Below are 25302 nucleotides of genomic sequence, written 5' to 3' on the forward strand. Positions count from 1 at the left end.
TCAATCCTACAGTGTCAGCAGCTCCTAAATAAGAGAAAGGTAGCTGACGACATGCAGGGGCAAATCAGAGATCAAAATCATCCTTTCTTTAAAGGGAATGTGTCAGTCGCCTTTGGCAGTACAAAACTTTAGACAGGGTTGGGTATTGTCCCTGGAGATCTGTGTAATCAGACCTTTGTGTGTGTTGTTAGTAGCAGGAGGACTGTGAAAAATGGATTTATATTCCAGGATTGTAGCTTTTTCAAGTGCACCGGGGGGGTGTACCAAATGTGAACCTAAATTCTCTGCTGCCTGAAATGAGCTATACAACGGCGCCCCCTACATCCAATCCAACAGTAATGTTTATTTTAGTAAGTGGGTTCTTCTTTCTGTGTCTTGCACCATACTGCCATTTGGTGTGAAGATACATTATCAGGTCCTATTTTGTAGCAGGTGCCTGTGTCCCTGATTCTGCCCCCCCCCCTCTTGCCACAGATGGTGCTGCCTAAGGCGAGAGGCTCAACTTACCTCATGGCTGGAGAACCCTTGTGCTCTTAGCTCTATACAACCACTGTTAGATATTGTCCCTGGAGATGTGAATTCAAACCTTTGTGCTGTAGTTACATCAGGACTATGAATTATGTCCTGGGACATGTCCTCACACTGATGTGCTCTCTGCAACCAATGTTAGGTAATGTGCCTGGAGATCTGTGTAATGATACCATTGTTTTTAGTAGCAGGAGGGCTGTGAAAAATGGATTTATATTCCATGATTGTAGCTTCTTAAAGTGCACTGGGGGTGTGTCCTCACACTGTGTGCTCCGTGCTCTCTGCAAGCAGTGTTAGGTATGTAGTTAGTAGCAGCAGGACTGTGAAATATTGATTTATATTGCAGGATTGTAGCACTGGAGGGTTTCCTCACACTGCTGTGCTCTTAACAGGGAGCTAAGGCCCCATACACACAAGTGATTGATGTATCCAACTCACATCACACGTCCTATCCAGCCCAAATGCTGGGCAACTGGAAATTAACTCAACGGGGCAGATTTACTTACCCGCTCCCGTGGAGTTCCCCCGAAAGTGCATTGTCCGATAATCATGCACTGTGCTGCGATTCACTAAGATCGTGCACCGATATCCTGCTTGTGTCACTTCCCCGCTCAGGTCCGACAGAGTTCACCTTCTTCTTCCTGGTGCATGTAAGTGCTTGGGCTTGCCACACAAATTGAAAGTTAAATCCTGCGCTCAGTCCGAATCAGTCGGATCGTCCAATGGCCCGCCCCACGATTTCTGGCGCATGAAAGACGTCGCGGCTGTGCCACAATCCGATCGTGTGCGAAACAATCCCAGCGCAAACCCCTGCTAAATACCTGTCAAAGCTGCGCAAATGCCAAAAACCATAAACAGTCCGACGAAAATGCGATCCACGACCCTTAGTAAATAAGCCCCAATGTGTCGGCCCAGACTTTCCAACCAGAACACGCTGTATCCAGCTTGCATCACACTTGCTCGTGTGTGAGGGGCCTAAGAGCACAGCAGTGTGAGGACAACCCCCAGTGCACTTGGAGAAGCTACAACACTGGAATAATTATCCATTTATCACAGTCCTGCTGCTACTAACAGCATACGCATAGTGTATAATCTGCTATTTATTCATCCCTATGTAAGATATTCTTTCAATGATAATTGCAGTAAGACAATGGGGCAGATTTACTTACCCGGTCCGTTCGCGATCCAGCGGCGCGTTCTCTGCGCTGGATTCGGGTCCGGCCAGGATTCATCAAAGCAGTTCCTCCGACGTCCACCAGGTGGCGCTGCTGCGCTGAAGTCCGCTGGAATGCCTCGAAATTTTCGCGACACAATTTTTTTTTTAAATGCGGCGGGTTTTCCGAATACGTCGGGTTTTCGTTCGGCCACGCCCCCCCCCGATTTCCGTCGCGTGCATGCTGGCGCCGTTGCGCCAAATTCCGATCTCATGCGCAAAAAACCCGGGGCAATTCAGGTACAATCAGCGCAAATCGGAAATATTCGGGTAACACGTCAGGAAAACGCGAATCGGGCCCTTAGTAAATGACCCCCAATGTGTTTTTCATACTACTTGTAGTATCAGTATTGTTATTGGTAGCAGAATAAATTAATTATTGCAAAATACATTTTCTATGTTCCTTCATCATCTCATAAGAGCAGGCAGCGCTGCAAAACCCTCATGTATCTTAACTCTCCATTTGACAACAGCCCCACCTATCTGCAAGTATTGCTATTGCATTAAAAAAAAATAATACTAATTTATTTATTGTTTATATAAAAGATTAAATATATATATTTTTTTAGATTTTATAAGTATGTAGTAATAATAGACACATTTATATTTTTCATATATATTTTTTGTATTTGTTTATTTTTAGACATCTATATTTTTATATCTTGTGCAAAACGTAAATATACAAAGAGATGCCTAAAACTATGAATATATACGAATATATTACGTTTTTTGGTATGCATCTACGACATTTTGACTATTTTTTTTTCATGTATATTATTCATATTTTTATTATTTTGGTATATATATGTTTAGAAATCATAAAAAAACAAATATATATATATTTCTATAATTTACATAATATACTTTTGTTTTATATATTGATTTTTATATTTAATCATGTATGTATTTTTCTATATTATTTTCATTTTTATCAGATTTATATTTATATTTTTGCTCTATATTCATATATTATTTCAAGTATATATTTTTTTATTTTTAGGCATACATTTAGGTTTTTATTATTAGGTATATATTTATATCTTTATTATTAGGTATATATTTATATCTTTATTATTAGGTATACATTTATATCTTTATTATTAGGTATATATTTATATATTTATTATTAGGTATATATTTCTATCTTTATTATTAGGTATATATTTCTATCTTTATTATTAGATATATATTTAGGTTTTTATTATTAGGTATATATTTATATCTTTATTATTAGGTATATATTTCTATCTTTATTATTAGGTATATATTTAGGTTTTTATTATTAGGCATATATTTATATATTTATTATTAGGTGTATATTTAGGTTTTTATTATTAGGTATATATTTATATATTTATTATTAGGTATATATTTAGGTTTTTATTATTAGGTATATATTTATATATTTATTATTAGGTATATATTTATATCTTTATTATTAGGTATATATTTATATCTTTATTATTAGGTATATATTTATATATTTATTATTAGGTATATATTTCTATCTTTATTATTAGGTATATATTTAGGTTTTTATTATTAGGTATATATTTATATCTTTATTATTAGGTATATATTTCTATCTTTATTATTAGGTATATATTTAGGTTTTTATTATTAGGCATATATTTATATATTTATTATTAGGTGTATATTTAGGTTTTTATTATTAGGTATATATTTATATATTTATTATTAGGTATATATTTAGGTTTTTATTATTAGGTATATATTTATATATTTATTATTAGGTATATATTTAGGTTTTTATTATTAGGTATATATTTATATATTTATTATTAGGTGTATATTTCTATCTTTATTATTAGGTATATATTTATATCTTTATTATTAGGTATATATTTATATTTTTATTATTAAGTATATATTTATATCTTTATTATTAGGTATATATTTATATTTTTATTATTAAGTATATATTTATATCTTTATTATTAGGTATATATTTATATTTTTATTATTAAGTATATATTTATATCTTTATTATTAGGTATATATTTATATTTTTATTATTAAGTATATATTTATATCTTTATTATTAGGTATATATTTAGGTTTATGTTCAGGTTTATCTGAATTCTGGTGCAGTAAACCCAACACAGACTTTAGTCTTTAAAGCTAACGAAAGCTGCAGCGCACATTTGGGTTGATATTGGGGTCCAGGAGCTTAAGGTTACCCCTCTGCGCTGTATATTGATGTGTTACTGTGTCCTATAGGGAGAAGGATGGAGTAGAACTGACCAGAGAGGAAACCTTTAAATATCGCTTCAAGAAAGATGGGAAGAAATATTTCCTTATCATCAATGAGACAACTATAGAAGACAGCGGCAACTACACTGTGAAGACCAACGGAGGAGAATCAGTCGCTGAGCTGATGGTACAAGGTAAGTACATCTCTGTGTTTACCTTGTAGGTAGGTACATTTCATAGCATGCCACACAGGTCAATATTGGTCAAATGGGTTGTACATTTTCACCAAATATTGTTTGGTGAATAGCCCTGGTTATATGCTGTCACACAGGTGCACGGCTCATTATATCCCTGGTAATGTGAGGTCACACAGGTGCACGGCTCGTTATATCCCTGGTCATGTGATGTCACACAGGTGCACGGCTCATTATATCCCTGGTCATGTGATGTCACACAGGTGCACGGCTCGTTATATCCCTGGTCATGTGATGTCACACAGATGCATGGCTCGTTATATCTCTGGTCATGTGATGTCACACAGATGCATGGCTCGTTATATCCCTGGTCATGTGATGTCACACAGGAGCATAGCTTGTTATATCCCTGGTCATGTGATGTAACACAGGTGCACGGCTCGTTATATCCCTGGTCATGTGATGTCACACAGGTGCACGGCTCGTTATATCCCTAGTCATGTAATGTCACACAGGTGCACGGCTCGTTATATCCCTGGGCATGTGATGTCACACAGGTGCACGGCTCATTATATCCCTGGTCATGTGATGCCACACAGGTGCATGGCTCGTTATATCCCTGGTCATGTGATGTCACACAGATGCACGGCTCGTTATATCCCTTGGTTATGTGATGTCACACAGGTGCACGGCTAGTTATATCCCTGGCCATGTGATGTCACACAGGTGCACGGCTCGTTATATCCCTTGGTTATATGATGTCACACAGATGCACGGCTCGTTATATCCCTTGGTTATGTGATGTCACACAGGTGCACGGCTAGTTATATCCCTGGCCATGTGATGTCACACAGGTGCACGGCTCATTATATCCCTGGTCATGTGATGTCACACAGATGCACGGCTCGTTATATCCCTTGGTTATATGATGTCACACAGGTGTGCGGCTCCTTGTACCCCTTGACATGTGATGTCACACAGGTGCGCGGCTTATTATATCCCTGGTCATGTGATGTCACACAGGTTATAGGACACAGCTCTGATTACCCTCTGTTAGTTTTGAGTTTTGACATCACATGACCAGGGATATAACGAGCCGTGCATCTGTGTGATATCACATGACCAGGGATATAACAAGCCGTGCACCTGTGTGACATCACATGACCAGGGATATATAGCGAGCCGTGCACCCAGGGCCGGTTCTAGACAAAATGGGGCCCTGGGCAAAACTAAAAGGGGGGCCCCAAAATAAAACTATTTTATGACCAATCACAGTCAGTAAGAGGCTCCCTTTAGTATGGTAAAACAACCTGTAATATGGGAGTATTTTATAGGAGATAGATTGATGGGCAGCACGGTGGCTCAGTGGTTAGCACTACAGCCTTGCAGCACTGGTCAATATCTGCAAATAGTTTGTATGTTCTCGGGGCAATTCAGGGGAAATTGGCGCCAATCGGAAATATTCGGGTAACACGTCAGGAAAACGCAAATCGGGCCCTTAGTAAATGACCCCCACAGTGTATAAATTGTCAGATTATAGGAGATGATAACTAGACAGATAGATGATAAGCATCTTCACCCGGGAATTCAACCAAGGGGTATTAACCCTTTCAATACCAGGCATTTCTGGATATTTTGTTGCGTTATTGGCCAGAGAAATTTTTACAAATTACAGCAAAAAGAAATAAAGTAAACCCAACAAACCATGTATTTTCTGAAAGCAGACACTTGCCCCATTTTCAAAATTGCATTAAAGCGTTTATAGACATAGGCGCCTTCATGCAATTTTGATTTAAACTGAAACATTTTGTAAAAAATATTTAAAATTTGACTTATTATCCCTTCTCAAAATGTAGTAACATATAAAGTGAATATTTCCATTATCTATGAGGTGCAGCAGCTCCTGTGTGCAGCAAATTCTCCCTGTACCCTGATGGCTATGAATCTGGAGGGGGTGCACTTCAGGGGGCTGTATCTCTGGCTCTGTGACACATAGAACATCACTTCTTTTTCCTATGAAAGAAGAGAGTCTCTTCTTTTATATGAATATAAATTTGTTTTTCTATGTTTCAGGAAGAATGAGATATTAACTGTTAAACTGCTGTCGGAAATGATTTTTATTAATAAAATTGTCACCTGATATTCTCACTTTAAACCTGAATATCTCTGGATCCCTGGCAAATGCCCACGTTGCCTACCCATAGCGCCGGCCCTGCGTGCAACTGTGTGACATCACATGACCAGGGATATGTAACGAGCCGTGCACCTGTGTGACCTCACATGACCTGGGATATAACGAGCCATGCGCCTGTGTCCCATCACAACAAGAGATAAAATGAGCCGTACATCTGTGTGACATCACATGACCAGGGATATAACGAGCCGTACATCTGTGTGACATCACATGACCAGGGATATAACGAGCCGTGCACCTGTGTGACATCACATGACCAGGGATATAATGAGCCGTGCATCTGTGTGACATCACATGACCATGGATATAACGAGCCGTGCACCTGTGTGACATCACATGACCATGGATATAACGAGCTATGCATCTGTGTGACATCACATGACCATGGATATAACGAGCTATGCATCTGTGTGACATCACATGACCATGGATATAACGAGCCGTGCACCTGTGTGACCAGGGACCGGTGTTTATCCACAGGAAGTAAATAATGAAGTTTCCTATAGAATGACAGCAAGCAGAAATCTGTGATCATCGCTCCCCATGCCATTATCGCAATGACAGCCTTATATTTTTATAAAAACTTGTCACTTCTGAACATCTGTTACAATGTGCAGGTGGCACATTTTAGCAGAGCAGGTGCAAAAACACCACCTACTGCTATTCTGCATTATGGCATTGCTGTATATGGGAAAATTGATCAGATGACCTGGGGTTAAAGTAAAAAAATAAAAACCTATAAGTTCAAATCACCTCCCTTTCCCTAGAACTGATATAAAAACAAACCAAAAAAATCATAAACATGTCAGGTATTGCTACTTCACAAAAGTCCCAATGATCAAAATATAACACTGGTTATTTTCGATGGTGAACCCTGTAAAGGAAAATTGCGCCCAAAGGTCCTAAATGCCACTTTTTGTAATTCTGCTAAAATTTAAGTAAAATGTGATCAGAAGGTAGTACAGTCCCATAAATGGTATAAATGTAAACTTCATCAGGTGACTCACCTGACTCATACTGCTGGTGGGGAGACGGGTAATTTGAATAAAACTTATATAAAGTAATGAAATTATTCAGAATGCAGAGAAAGGAATTTTTTAAAATATCATAGCACAGGCTATTGGAACCGGTCACAAGCTTAAATGACATTCCTGATGACAGGTTCCCTTTAAGGAGATTTAAAAGATGTTGACTACTGACAGCCACCACTAGAGGGAGCTGGCTCTTATACCTTGACCTCAATTATAAGACTGAAGGCCGTAAGTGCCCTCTAGTGGAGACTGAAGGTAAAACATACTACAGTATCTATGCAGAGGATTTGGAGCTGTGTATCAGGAAGTCACACCTCTAACAGCAGCTGAGATTTAATAAAGGGAATTATTGGAAAATTCTGGACACAGTCGCTAAATATAAAGATTCACTTTGAGCAATTTATATGCAGTAGCGTTCTTGGTACCATTTTTTAAATGTTTTCACTTTCAGAGAAGCAGCTGGAAGTTCTGCAGGGTGTCGCGGATCTCACTGTGAAGGCCAAGGAGCAGGCTGTGTTCAAGTGTGAAGTATCAGATGAGACTGTTTCCGGAATATGGGTAAAGAACGGCAAAGAGGTGGTGCCTAATGACAGGATCAAAATCACACATATTGGCAGGTCAGTGACAACCACAGTGTAATTTGTGGTAATTCCCCATAATACCAGACCAGTGATATAAATTTTGCATTAGAGGTGGGGGACCTGTAGTATAAAAGTGACCATGTAGGGAACCGATCATCACATTTTTTTACAAATACAACTAGTGAGAGTCCCATAGAGCCTTATTAACTAAATGCCACCCTTCTTTTAGATGGTTTCCCTCACATTCCCATAAAATCAACTTTATCTTCCCATCCTTACTCAATTCTACTCCTCCCCATGCCCCAAGCCTTCTCTCACCAGTCAGCACTTCATGTCATGTGACAAGGGTGATGTCATCTAATGTCCTTTACCCACTAACATTTGCTAAATCTACCCCATATATAAATCTGATCCATAGCTCCCAACATTCCCAGATTCGGAGGGACAGTCTTGCTTTATGGGCACTGTCCTGCCATCCCAGGTGGTTGGGAGATTGTCCCGGACTGCCCCTCACTGCCTGCATTGTCCCATCTCCCATCTCACTCTGCTGGCTCCACCCATATACTTTACTTTAGCAGACTTGCAGAGGTAGCCCCTCCCCTCTGCTGGCCCCACCCCCTCTTCTGAGTCATCCTTAAAGCCAGAAGAAGACAGACTGCTGTGCGGGAACGAGGAAGTAACAAAAAGTTTTTTTATTTTTTTTTTTAATTTAATACTCAGCAACAGGAGGAGCACCACAGGCTACAATATGAGGGAGGATAGGGAACAGGAGGCCACAATATGAGGGGGAATGGAGAACAGAAGGGCCACAATATTAGGGAGGATGGAGAACAGGAGGCCACAATATGAGGGAGGATGGAGAAAAGGGGCCCCAATATGGGGGAGGATGGGGGGCAGAGGCCAAAATGGGAAGGGGAGGAAGAGAGGGGGATAAGAGTACAGAATGTTTGGGCAAGGGGAGTATGGGGAGATAAATAAGAGTGGGGAACCAAAAGTACAGTAAAATTAAAGAGGGGTATTATATGTTGCTGAGTTGCTTCAGGGGGTATTCTGTTATCCATAGGGAGGTTGGCCACAGGAAGAGGCATGATACTATGCAGGGCCATTAATATCGAGATTATACTGTGCTTGTGGGGGATTCGCCGTGGATTTTAAAAAAAGGGAGTGGCTTTTTGTCCCTCTTTCTCTAGCCTAAAAGTTTTGAGGTATGTCTGATCATATGAAATCACAGCAGCCTCCTTGGACTTCTACTCCTCCACATCCTCCATGGAGGCTGCTGTGATTTCATGTGATCAGATACATACATGGGGTAGATTTTGCAAATTTCAGTGGGTAAAGAACCATAACTGATATCACCCTGGACACATTATTGGAAGTGTTGAACAGTGAGAAGGAGGCATATAGCATGTGAAGGAGTAGAAGTGATGGCCACACACCCCGTGACTCACTACTATTGCCTGGAAAGATAACAATGTTGATTTTATGGGGATGTGAGAAACTATTTGTATTTAGAAGAATGGGGGCATTTAGTTAATAGGGCTCTGTGGGGACCTGTTAAAGTTCACAAGGGCTGCCATACAGCTATTCCAACCTCGCTGTAGAATTGTAGGTTTCCCCATGACCTATAATTGGGTCAGAGGGGCACTAACAAGACATTTTGTTCTGCAGGGTCCACAAGCTGACCATTGATGATGTGATACCATCCGATGAGGGAGACTATTCCTTCATCCCCAATGGATTTGCCTTCAACCTTTCTGCAAAACTGCACTTTATGGGTGAGTTCAATCGGCAACAAAAAGTGTCACTATAGGGGAGGGTGGGTAACTGGGTAGCAGGTTATAACATAAAAGTAAAGTATTTGCATATTTCTGCATAATTGGGAAAATTTTAGGGCCATTTGGGGAAGGACAATATGGAGTAGATTCATAATATGTCCTTATAAAATGTCATAGAGGAACATTTATCAGGACTTCTGATGAACTTGAACATTCCCATGGTTTTTGCCATCACCCCCAAAGATTGTATCTACCATTACAATAACCACCACTAGATGGAGCTCCCTGCACATATACATATATATTATACAGCTGTGTAGACCTGTATGTAATGAGCTCCACCTAGTGGCAACTTCACATATAGACAAATTTTTAATTTGAAAGGAACTTTTAGGTTAAACTTGACTTTATTACTTGGCTGCTACAGGCGACAACTCCACTTTTTATGCCAGTTTTGAGAACTTTTAATAAGTAAAGTCTACAACGACAGTCTGGAGTCTTTCCAGGCTTTTCTGCAGGTGTAACAGATCAGACAATTATAATATAACATTTGTAAATTCCTCTTTGTCATCCAGGGCCCCTATACACATTATGGGGGTTATTTATCATTGGTTTTCCTTGGTGTAAAAAAAGTAGTCACATTGAGGGTTTTTGAGACTTTTATCTGCTAAAAAGTCTCACAGGACTATTTCCACCTCTTCATTAATCTGTGCTAAACATAGAACTACTTCTAGTCCAACACCGTGCAGAGCCACATTCATGACTTGAGACTTTTGCAAAAATGTCTCATTAAAAAGTCTCATAGTCACTCCAGTCCCCTGCTGGTCTATGAGACTTCTTATGCATTTTGAGACTTTTTTGGGACTTTTTGAAAAAAAAAAATCCCAGACAGAAAATAGACCATAAGTACATTTAGTAAAGGGTTAACGCCACTTTAATGAATATGATGGGCACTGGAGCTCCAGAAATAGACATAGAACTGTGCCAAAGAGCCGCCTAATTACGAATAACCCCCTATATGGTCAATCAGTTGTACTAAAATCTGTGGGTTTAGACTGACTTTGAATGGGTTCAGGCAGCTTATGATGCTATATAAGCCCTATGGGTGTCCCATTACTTATCCGCATCATATACCTACCATGAGACCTCTCCCAGGACTGATATAATGAATGACATAGATGTAGTATCATTGCTCAGCCCTGTATTTCCTATAACCCCCCCTCTTCCGTTTTTTTCTTTCTCTCTCCACAGAGGTGAAAATTGACTTTGTTCCCAGACAAGGTACGAGTCTTGTTACTGACGTCTCTGTGTATTATCAGCTGGGCTTTGTGCAGACACATCTTGCTGCTATGCTCGTCATTATCCGCAGCGTCCTCATTTTCCGTACCGCCGCAGTGAATAGACTGGCAAGCGCGGATGTGTCCTTTTATGTGGAATGAAAAAAAAAATTTGGACACATGAAAAACCGACCTGGCCGCAGATCACATTGTGAACTATAGGGGGCGCCCTTTATGTTAGGTTGATATTTGATCAGCAGTTGAATGGAACGGGTGCAGTTTGTCATGAAATAGTTTGTATAGTTTTTACGTTTATTAAGTTTTTTGTTAACACAATCATTATTATAACTTGAACTAACAGTTCTCTATGTAGGTTCAAGGTATATATATATACCGTGTCTAACACGCCCTCCCCATATATATATATATATATATATATATATATATATATATATATATATGGGGAGGGCGTGTTAGAATTTTTCCCCTGGTCCTTGTAAGTGTATATCATCTGTAATACCCAGGGGTGGACCAGCCATGAGGCGAGTTGAGCCTTTTGCCTCAGGCAGCACCACCACCAGCAAGACACAATCACCTGCTACAAAGCAGGACCTTACACTTACAAATAAGTAAGAGTGTCATCAAGAGTATATTGCACTGCATGGAAAACCTGCTTGCTAAAAAAAAAAAAAAAAAAAGTGATATGTTGGTAGGGGTGGAGGGGGTGCAGTTCTAGAATTTGCCCCAGGTTGCAGATAGTAAAGATTCACCCCCTAGTAACACCCCACCATTGTCATCTCACATGGGTTATTCCACATCATCAGAGCCTCCAAAGATTAAGTTGGACACCACATCTGGTAACGCGGACACCATCATTGTCGTTGCTGGGAATAAGCTGCGCCTTGACGTTCCCATCACTGGAGATCCAGCGCCTACTGTGGTGTGGAGCAAAGGAGATAAGGTAAGGACTGACCACGTACATGTTACTTCTTCATCCTTCTAGAACATTCTACTTTGTCTTCCTGTTGTTGGGCATTAGTAGTAATAGCTTACGAGGGTCACGTTCCCACCAATATAACGCAATGGTAGATCGGGGAGTCACAGCAGTGCATTATGGGAACTCAAGATGTAATTGTACACAGGATCTGGCTGAAGCAGATCTGGAAATATTGGGGGCTATGAACTAAATCCCCCACCAATCACTAAGATTTCACTAGCAGAAGATAAGAAATGACTATACATTAGACCTGGATAGTACACATACATGGTGCCCTCCATTATGCTTCAGGTGCCGCCATAACTCTAATCACCACCACATTTGGTCTCCCCTTTAAATCACACATACTCACCTTGCTCTGGGTCCTAGTACCTTCATCTGTGCAGATCTGTGCCCAACCAGTAGTCCTGAAAGCCACAGGGTCAACTTCATCCAATGACTGACCCCTCAGACACAGGTAGTGAAGTCCCTGGAAAACGAAAGTGATGCTCCCTCTCTGGGGAAGCGAGTCATTGGATGAAGCAGGTCTTCTGAAACCCCTAAAACGTCTAGTCGGGTACAGGACCCGGACTGGAATTACTAGAGCAACACGGAAACCAGGAGCCAGAGAGGGGCAAGTATGTCTTCATTTTTCTTACCCCAGCCCCCATGAAAACCCCTTTAAATAGTCACGGCCTTCTTCAGGTGAACTCCCTGTATGTCACAGACATGCCCCCACAACTGCTCTGAACAAGGGCACTGGAGGGGTTGTCTCTATGGGGGTCATTTACTAAGGGCCCGATTCGCGTTTTCCCGACGTGTTACCCAAATTTTTCCGATTTGCGCCGATTGTACCTGAATTGCCCCGGGATTTTGGCGCACGAAAACCCGACGTATTCGGAAAAACCGCCGCATTTAATAACCGAAAATGTGTCGCTTGGGAAGCGCTTACCTTCACCTGGTCCGGCTCGGTGTATTGCGGCGCGATCAGATGCATTTCAGCGCAGCAGCGCCACCTGGTGGACGGCGGAGGAACTGCCATCATAAATCCCGTCCAGACCCGAATCCTGTTCAGAGAACGCGCTGCTGGATCGCGAATGGGCCGGGTAAGTAAATCTGCCCCTATGACTTACAGGTGGCTTACCTTAAGAAGAGATAATTGGGAAGCTGAATAAAGAGGGAACCCAAAAGCCAAAAGTAGACGGTAGAAATCTAAGGGGGGGGGGATTTGTTAGAGCTTGTACACCTGAACACAGTTGTACAAACTATGATTTAGTTGTGATTCCTGGTGCAGAACCAGGAATTGCGCCTATTCCGACCTCTACATCAGTTGGGTGGGGAACCGGGCTGTGAAAAAAGCTGGCAAGGGGTATTAGTCACCCCATGACTACAAACTAGCTGTAGCCTGTGCCAGGTTCGGTAGAAGGCTCGGCTCATATAGAGGTGAACCAGGGCAGAACCCCTTTTATAAACTGTGGGATTTTCCCTCTAGAAGGTTCTGGGCTGCCAGCTGATACTGCAGCCTGCTTACTGCCAGGTTACATCAAACAGTAAACATTGTACAAACATTAAAATATTTTAATTAGAAAACACTGAACATAAATACCATCACAAACCAGTAGGTAAGTTGATCCACCTTAATCAGCTCAGTCAGGGGTTTAGTAGATATGCTCAGCTCTCATAGGAACAAAGACCAAGATTCTAAATGTTTCCTCAAGACACAGTTTTAGGGAAGGTCTTGTGTCTGAAGGGAACAAAGGACCCTCTGCCAGGTGCCCAAATTAGGGGCCCAAAAGCTTCAGGTTACGCCTCATTCATTTGAAGCATCTTCCATAAATGTCCATACTGACTTCACAAGGACCCCCCCCCCCCCCCCCCGGCCTTTGAAGAATGTCTTGTAAACCAAAATGTCTGACATTGCTCCTGTTCCTGTGGTTTTCGCTCACCCGCAGCTGTCATGGGCACAACACATGTTCCCTCCTGTCATGTCCTCTACTCTGCCTTCAGTGTCAGCTTTATTCCCCAATATCAGGTCATAAAGCAGCGCCCCGTCAGGACTGAACCTGAGCCAGGGGCGGAGGTCATCGATGCTGATGTGGATGTAAGTGGGCACAAAGCCCGTCATGCCTGGAGACGTGTATTATACGCACAGTTACTTACATCACGTGTGACCTGTATGCTGAGCACAAAGAACTCATCTTCACTGTTCTGCTTTGGGTTGACTGAATGCAGTATACAGATAGATAGATAGATAGATAGATAGATAGATAGATAGATAGATAGATAGATAGATGATATATATAGGAGATAGATATGAGATAGATAGATAGATAGATAGATAGATATGAGAGAGATAGATAGATATGAGATAGATAGATATGAGATAGATAGATAGATAGATAGATATGAGATAGATAGATAGATAGATAGATAGATAGATAGATAGATAGATAGATAGATAGATAGATATGAGATAGATACATATGAGATAGATAGATAGATATGAGATAGATAGATATGGGATATATAGATAGATATGAGAGAGATAGATAGATATGAGATAGATAGATAGATAGATAGATAGATAGGAGATAGATAGATAGATACATATGAGATAGATACATATGAGATAGATAGATAGATATGAGATAGATAGATAGATAGATAGATAGATAGATAGATAGATAGATAGATAGATAGATAGATAGATAGATATGAGATAGATACATATGAGATAAATAGATAGATATGAGATAGATAGATAGATAGATATGAGATAGATAGATAGATAGATAGATAGATAGATAGATAGATAGATAGATAGATATGAGAGAGCTAGATAGATATGAGATAGATAGATAGATAGATAGATAGATAGGAGATAGATAGATAGATATGAGATAGATACATATGAGATAAATAGATAGATATGAGATAGATAGATAGATAGATATGAGAGAGATAGATAGATATGAGATAGATAGATAGATAGATAGATAGATAGATAGATAGATAGATATGAGATAGATAGATATGAGATAGATACATATGAGATAAATAGATAGATATGAGATAGATAGATAGATAGATAGATAGATATGAGATAGATAGATAGATAGATAGATAGATATGAGATAGATACATATGAGATAAATAGATAGATATGAGATAGATAGATAGATAGATAGATAGATATGAGAGAGCTAGATAGATATGAGATAGATAGATAGATAGATAGATATGAGATAGATAGATATGAGATAGATACATATGAGATAAATAGATAGATATGAGATAGATAGATAGATAGATAGATATGAGAGAGATAGATATGAGATAGATACATATGAGATAAATAGATAGATATGAGATAGATAGATAGATAGATAGATATGAGATAGATACATATGAGATAAATAGATAGATATGAGATAGATAGATAGATAGATAGATAGATAGATAGATGATATATATATAGATAGATAGATAGATAGATAGATAGATAGATAGATAGATAGATATGAGATAAATAGATAGATATGAGATAGATAGATAGATATGAGATAAATAGATAGATATGAGATAGATAGATAGATAGATAGATAGATAGATAGATAGATAGATAGATAGATAGATAGATAGATATGAGATAGATAGACAAGCAGCTTTTTATGATTCTCCCTTCTATGTATCGGTGTATCAATGATTTCTTGCCATGATGCTCAGAATAATAAATTTGTGACTTAGATCATTTCAGATAATGACGGCAGAGTCCACGTGGAGACCCACCCGGACCACTGTGTGTTCATCATTGAAGGGGCAGAGAAGTCGGATGAGGGGCAATACACAGTCGTAGTGCAGAATCCAGCTGGAGAGGACAAGGCGGCCATCAATGTGAAAGTCATCGGTAAGAAGCAGGACCCATACATAGACAGACTTCAAGACTGGGTTCAGGTTTAGAAAGTTTCTCCTGGTGGGACTCCACCGTTTTAGGACTCTGGCAGAGGAGCCTTTTATGGTGGTGGCTTATGACATAACAAGATATCATCTTTTTATTTGAACTCTTTTGGTAGAACCTTCTAAGAACAGGTTCTCTGATTAAGGAATTTTAATTAACGTTGATCCCATACACATTACTCAGAAGGTCGAGTTGATGTAATGTTCGGGTTGTCCTCTCTCCACAGAGGTCCCATCTCCACCAGAGTCCCCCAAGATCCTGAACATTGGAGAAGATTTCTGCACTGCTCAGTGGGAGCCACCCAAGTATGACGGAGGGATGCCAATCCTGGGTAAGTGATGACCATCCGACAGACAGGACCACCCTCACTACCCAAGTTTTACAGAGAAGGAAGTTGGGTGGTGGGATTTCTCTTTTGAACATCCAAAAACTCAATGTGCTAGTCTACATATCAGCCAATATGGCGGTCACTACAACTTTGACCACTCTTTACCCCCCCCCCCCCTTGTGAAGGTCCACCACGTTAGAACATCTAGATGTACTCAGATATTTATGGGTTCCCATATCTAACCCATAGTTTTTATCATTGACCCTGTAGGTTACATTTTGGAGAGGAAGAAGAAGAAGAGCTACCGCTGGATGAGGCTGAACTATGACCTGGTTAAAGAGCTGAGCTACGAATCCAAGCGTATGATTGAAGGAGTCATCTATGAGATGAGGATCTACGCTGTCAACGCCATCGGCATGTCTCTTCCCAGCCAGCCATCTCAACCATTCATGCCCATTGGTAAGTTATGGGTGGTAAGTGGTGCAGCTGGATCTAGTGTTTTGGGAGTGCTTTTGCCCCCCTGAGAAGATGTTTCTTAGGACCTATAGAGAGGAAGTTCTAATCCCCTGTTGATCATTTGTTGGTCATTCAATAAGATATAGACCTTAGTGACAAGTCATCGTCTACTGATGGTCCTTCAGAACTCGAAATTGTGTCCAACCCTGGTCCCACTGAAGGATCACCAAATATTTCTAAACAGAGTGGGCACGCATCCATTTTTGATTATTTGTGGGTCTTCCCATAAGATATTCACCCTAGTCTACTCATAGACCTTTAAGACTCAACAATATTGGGGCAGATTTACTTACCCGGTCCATTCGCGATCCAGCGGCGCGTTCTCTGCGATGGGTTCGGGTCCGGCCGGGATTCACTAAGGTAGTTCCTCCGCCGTCCACCAGGTGGCGCTGCTGCGCTGAAAAGCATCGGAACGCACTGGAGTTCACCGGGCTGAGTGAAGGTAAGTGCGAGCTCCGCGACAGAATTTTTTGTTTTAAATTCGGTGGTTTTTCCGAATCCGTCGGGTTTTCATTCGGCCACGCCCCCCGATTTCCGTTGCGTGCATGCCGGCGCCGATGCGACACAATCCGATCGTGTGCGCCAAAATCTCGGGGCAATTCAGTTGAAATCGGCGCAAAATGGAAATATTCGGGTAACACGTTGGGAAAACGTGAATCGGGCCCTTAGTAAATGACCCCCAATGTGTCCAACCCTGGTCCAACTGAAGTATTACCAGATACTTCTACACAGAGGTGGCGAGCAACCACTGGTTATTTTTTGGGTCTTCACATAAGATATGGACCCAAGATAGTGACAAGTCATTATCTACACTCATTATTGTGTCCAGCCCTGGTCCTACTGAAGTATCACCAGATACGTTGTCTGTACTAAAACAGACAAGTCAACTGGGACATTCTCAGTAATGATAATTTTGGAGCCTCTTTTGGAGTTTCGCGAGCTCTGTGTTGTTCCTCTACAAATGTAAGGATAAATTGACCATTACCCCTTGTTAAAACGGGTCATCACTACACCGTCTGACATTGGCTTCCCTTATTGGACGTGATGGGGACACACCCCATTGGACAGGATGATTGTGCAGGGACACACCCCCTTACTAGTAACACCCAGTTGTATAATTAATAAAGCACATATGTCAGAGGTGACCGATCCTCTTTAAAGGAAATCTACCATCAGGATTATGGATTATAAACCAAGTACACTTACATGCTGGTGTGTGCCCACTTTGTCAGGATCCGCTCTTCTTTAAGCTTTTTATGCCTTTATTTTTACCAAAAAAAGGCTTCAAAATGAGACTGTGGGGCTCCACTCTCCATAGAGGTTAATGTAGCCTGGAGCCCCTCAGGTTCATTTGCATAGTTTTTAAAGCATATTTTCTTAAAAATCAAGGGCATAAGAAGTTAAAAGAAGAGTAAATCCTGATAAAGGCGGCACACACCAGCATGTAAGTGTACTTGGTTTATAATCCATGATCCTGATGGTAGATTTCCTTTAAAGGGATTGTCTAGTTTACATAACCCCTTTGACTCTTCCTCTGACGAGCTAAGTATTGGAAATATTTGGATAGGACCAAGTTGTCATTATCCGGTGCGCCGTTCCGAAACTGAGCATTATACAACATCTGTTAGACTTCCTGATACTGCTCTAATGTCACGGTCCTCCAGTCCTTAAGTAGGCCTTGATACTAGTTCTGCATTGTAGATCATAGATAGGGGGTCTTAAAGGGAACCTGTTACCAGATTATACCCTATTAAACTACTAGCCCCATGAAATGTCCTTTCTAGAATTTCCTCTTATGTGAAATCACATCCTTTTCCCTATAAAAAAAATCTCCTACAAAGTAATATGCAAATGAGATGAGAACAGTCATATTTGCTTGAGAACTACAAGCTTGATGTGATCTGAAAGATTAAATTCCTATTGATAATAACACCAAAATCATGTTTCTTTGTGCTATATAACCAAAGACATGAGCCCTCCCCCTGTAGCCTCTAAACTTGACTCATCTCAGGAAAAATATGACTCTTCTCTGCTCATTTTCACAAGACTTTGGAGGAGATTTTGTTATAGGTACATGGTCGAGGTTTGACATAAAAGACAGAATTCTAAGAAGGACATTTCATCTTCTACCTGAGGGGGCTGGTACTTTAATAGGGTATAACCTGGTGTCACTTTAAGGAACTTCATCAATTTTATAGAATTTAGAGGGTTTTTTTGTTATGTGTTAATCTTAGATACAAACTCGTGACCGAATATTATTTCATGGAAATGCAGAGCAGTAGGCGGAATATTACATAAAATAAGGAGACAAATTCCACAAAATTATTTTAGATTTTAGGTTAACTCTTTCATGGAATATTTTACTATTTTTCACACTTTTCATCTCATAACGGTAGCATTTTCTGGGAAATGTGAAACAACTGGGAAGTGGCTGCGGTTCATTCCTTTGATATTTGGACTGATATGAGATATTGGAGGGTCTGCAACAGCTGAGATGAGGGGTGTAGATGCTCGGCTACTTGATGGGGTAATTTTGGGATAGAGGCTGGTGGCAGATTTCTAAAATCTGTCACTAATGACCACATATATGAGACCAAAGAATGCAACATCACAGATTTTACCCCACTAAACAACTACCCCCCTCAGGTAGGGGATGCAATGTCCTTTTTTAGAATCCCCTCTTTGTATGAAATCTCACCCATTCACCTATAAAAAAAAAAAAATCTCCCCTAAAATCAGGCAAACATCCAATTCTCATCCAATTTCTACTTGAGACGAGTCAAGTTTAGTGTTTGCAATGGTAGTGTCATCTGCTTTATTGCACTTAGAAACATGCTGCTGGTGTCATTTTAAAGATAAGGATCTCATCTGTCACATCACATCAGGTTTATGGCTTTGTGTGCTACAGGACAGGAGTTACAGGGCGCCAAAGACATAGTGGGAAACGTGAGCTGCATATAAAGATCAGTACCCACCTATGTTTTAACTGCCTGTATGTCCAGTCCTGTAGCTCACAGAACCATAAGCCTGTGATAGGACCCGAAAGATAAGATTCTTATCTTTAATATGACAGTGGCACCATATTTCTAGGTTCTATAGAACAGCAGATAATGTCAATCAGAGACCCCTACCTCTATAATCACTAAAATAGACTCATCTCATGTGAAAATGGGATCAGAAGAGTCATATTTGCCTGACTGAGATTTTATATAAAAGAGGGCATTTTAGAAAGGACATATTATCCCCTATCCAAGGGAGTAATTGGGTAAAATCTGTTGACAGGTTCCATTTAATACATTTGTGCGCCTGAAGTTAGACCCTCACCATTCGAATATTGATCCCCTTTTCTTCGGATACAAAGCCCTTGTATAAGAGTTGAAAAAACTACTAAAAATTGCTGCCCTCTTCCATAAACAGCGCCACTCCTGTCCACAGGCTGAGTCTGGTATTGCAACTAAACCCATTGACTAGACTGAGCCTCCACGTCACTAAGCGTGTGGACAAAAATGTCCCCTGTTTCTCCAAATTTTAATAATCTTATAAAACTCCCGGAGAGAATTCCGAGCCCGGAATTTTTACAATCTGTTCGGAACCATATCAACAACATTGTGTAGGTGAGAAGCCGAGCACACATCCACAAAAGGCCAGTTCTATTTTTAGGGCACCTTAAGGGGCGCGAGTCGGGTTCCATGGTGTGTCGTCTGCGCGTAGTCTTCAGACATACTTTGTATCCATTTGTCAAGGTAAGTGTCCGGAGCTTGTCACTTACTGTACTCCGGGGGCTCTGGTTACTAAAGCTAAAGTGGTCACTTCTCAGATTTACTATCCTTTGGTCATGTTCACACATGGAATATTCATTCCAAACAGGACTAAGACATGTTCACACACTGAGTCTAGAGCTACACTGACACTTCTTACAGCGCTACTGATTCTGACTATTCAGCAACCTCAGGGGTCCCCAAGACCTTATGGACTTAAAGGGATTCTACTACCAGCTCTTTTATCACTAAACTAGTATGAAATGTCCTATCTAGAATTCCCTTTTTTATGCGAAATCTCACCCATCTACCTATAAAAATCACCTCCAAATCAATATGCAAATGAGCTGAGAAGAGTCACTTTTTGCATTAAATGAGTCACCTTTAGAGGCTGCAGGGGCTGCATCACTTCAGACGTCCCTATCTCCTGTTCTGTATCACCTAGAACCATGTATTTGTATCATATTAATGATAACATTAATGATCTCATCTTTGCTTTTTTTTTTTTTTTTTAATGCATAGTGATCCAATTCCGACTGGATCTTTGGTTCTGTAGCCTGATGTGATCTGTAAGATAAGATTGTTATCTTCAAGCATGTTTCTAGGTGCACCCACACTGACAATCCCCGTTCAAAGACTGGCAAGTGCCGGGAGCAATATAGAAAATTTAGCAGCGCAGTCTCCAAATTTTCGGTCTGTTTGCTGCTTATTTATATATAACCCAGGAATCTCTTGTCATACAAGATTTAATACAATATTTGTAAAATATACTTAGAATCAAATCTTGTAATACATGTAGGGGGGCAAGTTGAGCTTCACGCCTCAGACAGCACCACCTGTAGCAATATAGAGGCAAGTATTAGGGGCGCAGTCACCTGCTAACAAACAGGAGCTGACTCTTAAAAATAGTATCTCTTCACACCATATGTCAGCACAGGTGTGAGACAGTTCATGGAGATTCCATGTACTAAAAATAACCTGATATATTACTTCTTTATGGGGGAGAGGGGGCGCCAGTCTATAGCTCATCTCAGGAGCAGGGAGTTTAGGTTTGGCAAAGGAAATTTTGGGTTCTTTAAATCAGGAACAAATAGACCAAAAATTGGACACCTCAATTATATTTTTAACACACCCTAAGATGATGACGCTAAAAATTATACATAAAAAATGTTAACCATTGTTGGCCAATGGAGACTTTACCAGCCCTGAGGTCCCCAGTGATGATGCGGGGGCTTCCACTGCCACCAACAGCTGTCACCGACGTCTAGGCCTGGTCTTCCCATCTTCCCATAAACATCACTACAGTCTCAGGTTTTGTAACCGGAGACAGAAATGGGACAAACAAGAAGCTCAAGAGGCCGAAGCCGAATGTTTGTCTTAACCCTTTCCGGGCCAGGCCAGATTTCATTCTAAAAGTAAAGGCAGCTTACGCTCCATCACTATTTACAGAGCTACTGGAGAGAGGAAGAGTGTGCATTCCCTGCCCAAATTAGGAGGTGTCTTCAGTGATGTCACGGTGACCTACTCTGAAGGGGCAAATTTGGTAAACTTTGATCCCCCCCCCCAAGCTGGGCTGGATTAAGCCTGCCATGTGCTCTGGGCTGTATGAATATTATAGCCCCTACAAGTCCTTAATTCATGGGGGAAGTATAGAATTTTGTGGTTGGTTTGGGTGACCATAGGCCCCCTAGAAGGTTTGGGCCCTGGGCTACCGCCCCAAACTGCCTATATTATAATCCACTACTGTACCCAACTTATTATAAATATTTGGACATCAATTTCATGGTCCTGAAAAACACAAACTTCTGGACTCTTCCAATAAATTTTTACAAGAAAATAAGCTGTCCCCTTACACCATCTAAAGTCCTTCTTTCGCCCTTTAGAGAGATTGACCCACGTTTATCAAAACCAGCGCCGACTGTACTATGTGCAGCTTGCCTGAGGAGTGTGCAGGGGGCGCCAGATTCATCAAAACTGGCGCAAGGTCTTCATGAATCTGATGCCCCCTGCCCTGCTCGGAAAGTGGGCACCATTTTTTTTTGGGGTGCACTTTGTTCATACTGCAGAATTGTGGCACACGTCAGTAATAAACGTGGCACAAACTCTGCCTGAGCAATAACACGCCCCTTTAGGTCCTGGTTTTCTGGTGGTGCAGACATGAAATCACCTTATCCCCGCTAGGTTCAGGAGATTTTCCGCCCCAACGCAGCCAACGGGCGGGTGGTGGGCGGGTGGTGGGAGGTTAGGGATGTGAGTGGGCAGGGACGTGAGCACATGGGCCCAACGCTTGTACTGTAGTCCACTGGAAAACCGGTGGACACAATAGAAGAAATCGTGCCCAGCCCCCGTAAGGTGGGGAGGATTTTAAGACTGGCCCATGGAAGTCTTGATCCACCACAAGTTTGGTCAATGTTCCTCTAAACATCACCATCTAATGACCTCCAAAGATTGTGATCTGAACATGATGATTTTAAAAAGCAATACTCTAAAGGAGTTTAGGTTTTACTTAATTGGCGCCGAGAAGAACTTACTCATGTAATATGGCCCAAATATTCCACCTTCGATGGTTGTCATGGGTCCACATGGTAAGGATTACAGGTTGGACGTGATGGACCTGTGTCATTGTTCAACCTTTTCGACTATGTAACCGTGTGAGAGGTTTGACAGGATCTTTTCGTGACTTGAAACAGGCCCGTGGCTTAAACCCTTCATACGTGACCAAGCAGTAGAGCGTAATAAGAGTTTTTTATATCACAAATGAGTCAGATCATGGTGACATTTAAGAGATTCATTTCGACAGCTGGTAGCTTCTTCGTGACGTTTCGATAATTCCCAGTCTTTTCTATTTTCATGAAATGTTGTTATCTCACGTAGAGTCAACTTTTTTCACAATGACTCAAATGATATCGATACCCAACCTGTCCTCTAAATACTTAGGATGTACATCCATTATACATTATATATAGGACTTGTTTACATTGTTCTATGGACGCTCGAGATTCCACCTTCTTTCACTCGTTACTCCTTTAGCATTGTCCTCTTCTCAAATTATTTCTATGAAATTATCATTCCTTGTCTGGCTTTGGTTACGTAAATGTGCTGATGGGAAAGCAGCTGCTATATTTAGAGGTGAGAGCATTAGGGGTTGTGGAGGATCAAGGCTCAGAATGCAGGAGAGAAATGTTCCTTGCTAAAAGAAGGGGTGGGCAGTGGGGGTCTCTCTTGAGCTCATCCTCCACCCTCCTCCTTCTACAGTCCCTAAGTTAGTACATCCCTGCCTCAGTCCTCTCATCCTCACATTCGACCAGTGAGTAGTAGGAAGCTTGGCACCTGGAGACTCCACCATGACTCGAGTGTCACGTATTGCCGAAAGTTCTCAAGATGAAGCTCCGAAACGTGTTAGAAAGCAACAAAAAGAAGTTCTAGGTCTGGGCCACCTTTTTTTTTCACTTAACTCCTTGGAATAATCAATGGGCTCTGAGGACTTTAGTTTTGGAGGAACCATTGTATGACGGCAGCTGGTGGATCTATCCTTCCGATATGTCCCATCAAGATTGATTGTTCAAGATGGAGCTTAATTTGGATTTTTTTTTTTGTAGATTTGGTGGCTCTTTGAGGTTAATTCTGGTGCTGTCCAGGTGGTTGCTTATGCCCTGTTTGTTCTAAATGTAGCTTACGTTTTGTATATGTTGGACTTGAGTTGATGTATAAGGAGACCATAGCTAGTAATTGAAACCTTCAATATCAGGTTTTTCCATTGCGGAATTCTGGAGAAATTTTGTTGTATGAGTGTCGCAAGTTTTTGTCTCGCAGTAGAGTAGATCATTGAACAGTGTTGCTGTTTTTGGCTTCTTGTAGACATGGCATTTTTCTGTGTCTATTTGTCCAGTGAAAACCACCAAAAAAACAAAAAATGTGTGACCACCGATTTTAGATGGAATTTATTAAGCGATTTCTACTCAAAAAAAGTTGTGGAATTTAACAAGCAATGATTGTTTCAGCCAAAGTTGTCGGCTGCATTGAAGTTTTGTCTGATAGTTGTAGACCCAAAAGTGTCTAAGAACCTTCTTAGTTCTCAAAGTTCTCAATCGTTGACCCTTCCCTAGGTGTTGGTGGACATGACTGCAGCATGATAATTTGACAGACGATCACAGGTTTGCCGTCGCCCTACTCCTATTTATTATATATGACCACTGTTAGACATTCAAATTTTTATGTCGGGACTTTATTTACCATATTTTTGGTAAGTCTTATTGGGATCTAAATTTGGATTAGCAGAAGTAGAGATGGTCTTGGTACTACCAATGCAATACAGCGTCATATGCATTTGGGTTATGGTCATATAAAACTAGTAAAAATATCCCACCAACAAGGTGTAGCCCAAAAAAATGCTCTGGCTAGAGGTCTACAAAGATTCTTAACTCAAGATGATCTCAAAAAGTTTGACCTTATTTTGAAAAAAATTGCTTAATAGTGAACCCAGACTTTGATGTACCGATACAACTGAGGGTTTTTTTTTAACTTATCACCATCGATCTCCATATAACTGAAGTTAGACCTATTTAGAAATTCAGCTCTTTTGTATGAATATAATAGGTTGTCTTATTAATCTCCTACTAATGGACTCCCGAGTTCTAATAACTTGTGCTCAAGTGAAATCAAGACATAAGGTCACTGCGTTGTGAGTTTTTCCTTGAGGTGACAACCTGATATGTAGACTGCCTAGACCTCAATGTGAAGGGCTCACTTGTAAGTGAAT

At 40.7% G+C, this 25302-nt stretch overlaps 1 protein-coding gene across 1 annotated transcript in view; it reads left to right on the forward strand.

Moving 5' to 3' along the window:
- MYBPC3 (myosin binding protein C3) overlaps positions 1-25302 on the forward strand; it is a 75293-nt gene that overhangs the window by 40328 nt on the left and 9663 nt on the right. The window contains exons 15-23 of the mRNA XM_072118701.1: positions 3983-4149; positions 7826-7991; positions 9624-9730; positions 10982-11011; positions 11832-11968; positions 14016-14084; positions 15731-15890; positions 16168-16272; positions 16540-16728. Coding sequence (XP_071974802.1) covers positions 3983-4149; positions 7826-7991; positions 9624-9730; positions 10982-11011; positions 11832-11968; positions 14016-14084; positions 15731-15890; positions 16168-16272; positions 16540-16728 — 1130 coding nt within the window. The remainder of the gene's footprint in view (positions 1-3982; positions 4150-7825; positions 7992-9623; positions 9731-10981; positions 11012-11831; positions 11969-14015; positions 14085-15730; positions 15891-16167; positions 16273-16539; positions 16729-25302) is intronic.

Source organism: Engystomops pustulosus, chromosome 7 (assembly GCF_040894005.1).
Source record: "Engystomops pustulosus chromosome 7, aEngPut4.maternal, whole genome shotgun sequence".
NCBI classification, from domain to species: Eukaryota; Metazoa; Chordata; class Amphibia; order Anura; family Leptodactylidae; genus Engystomops; species Engystomops pustulosus.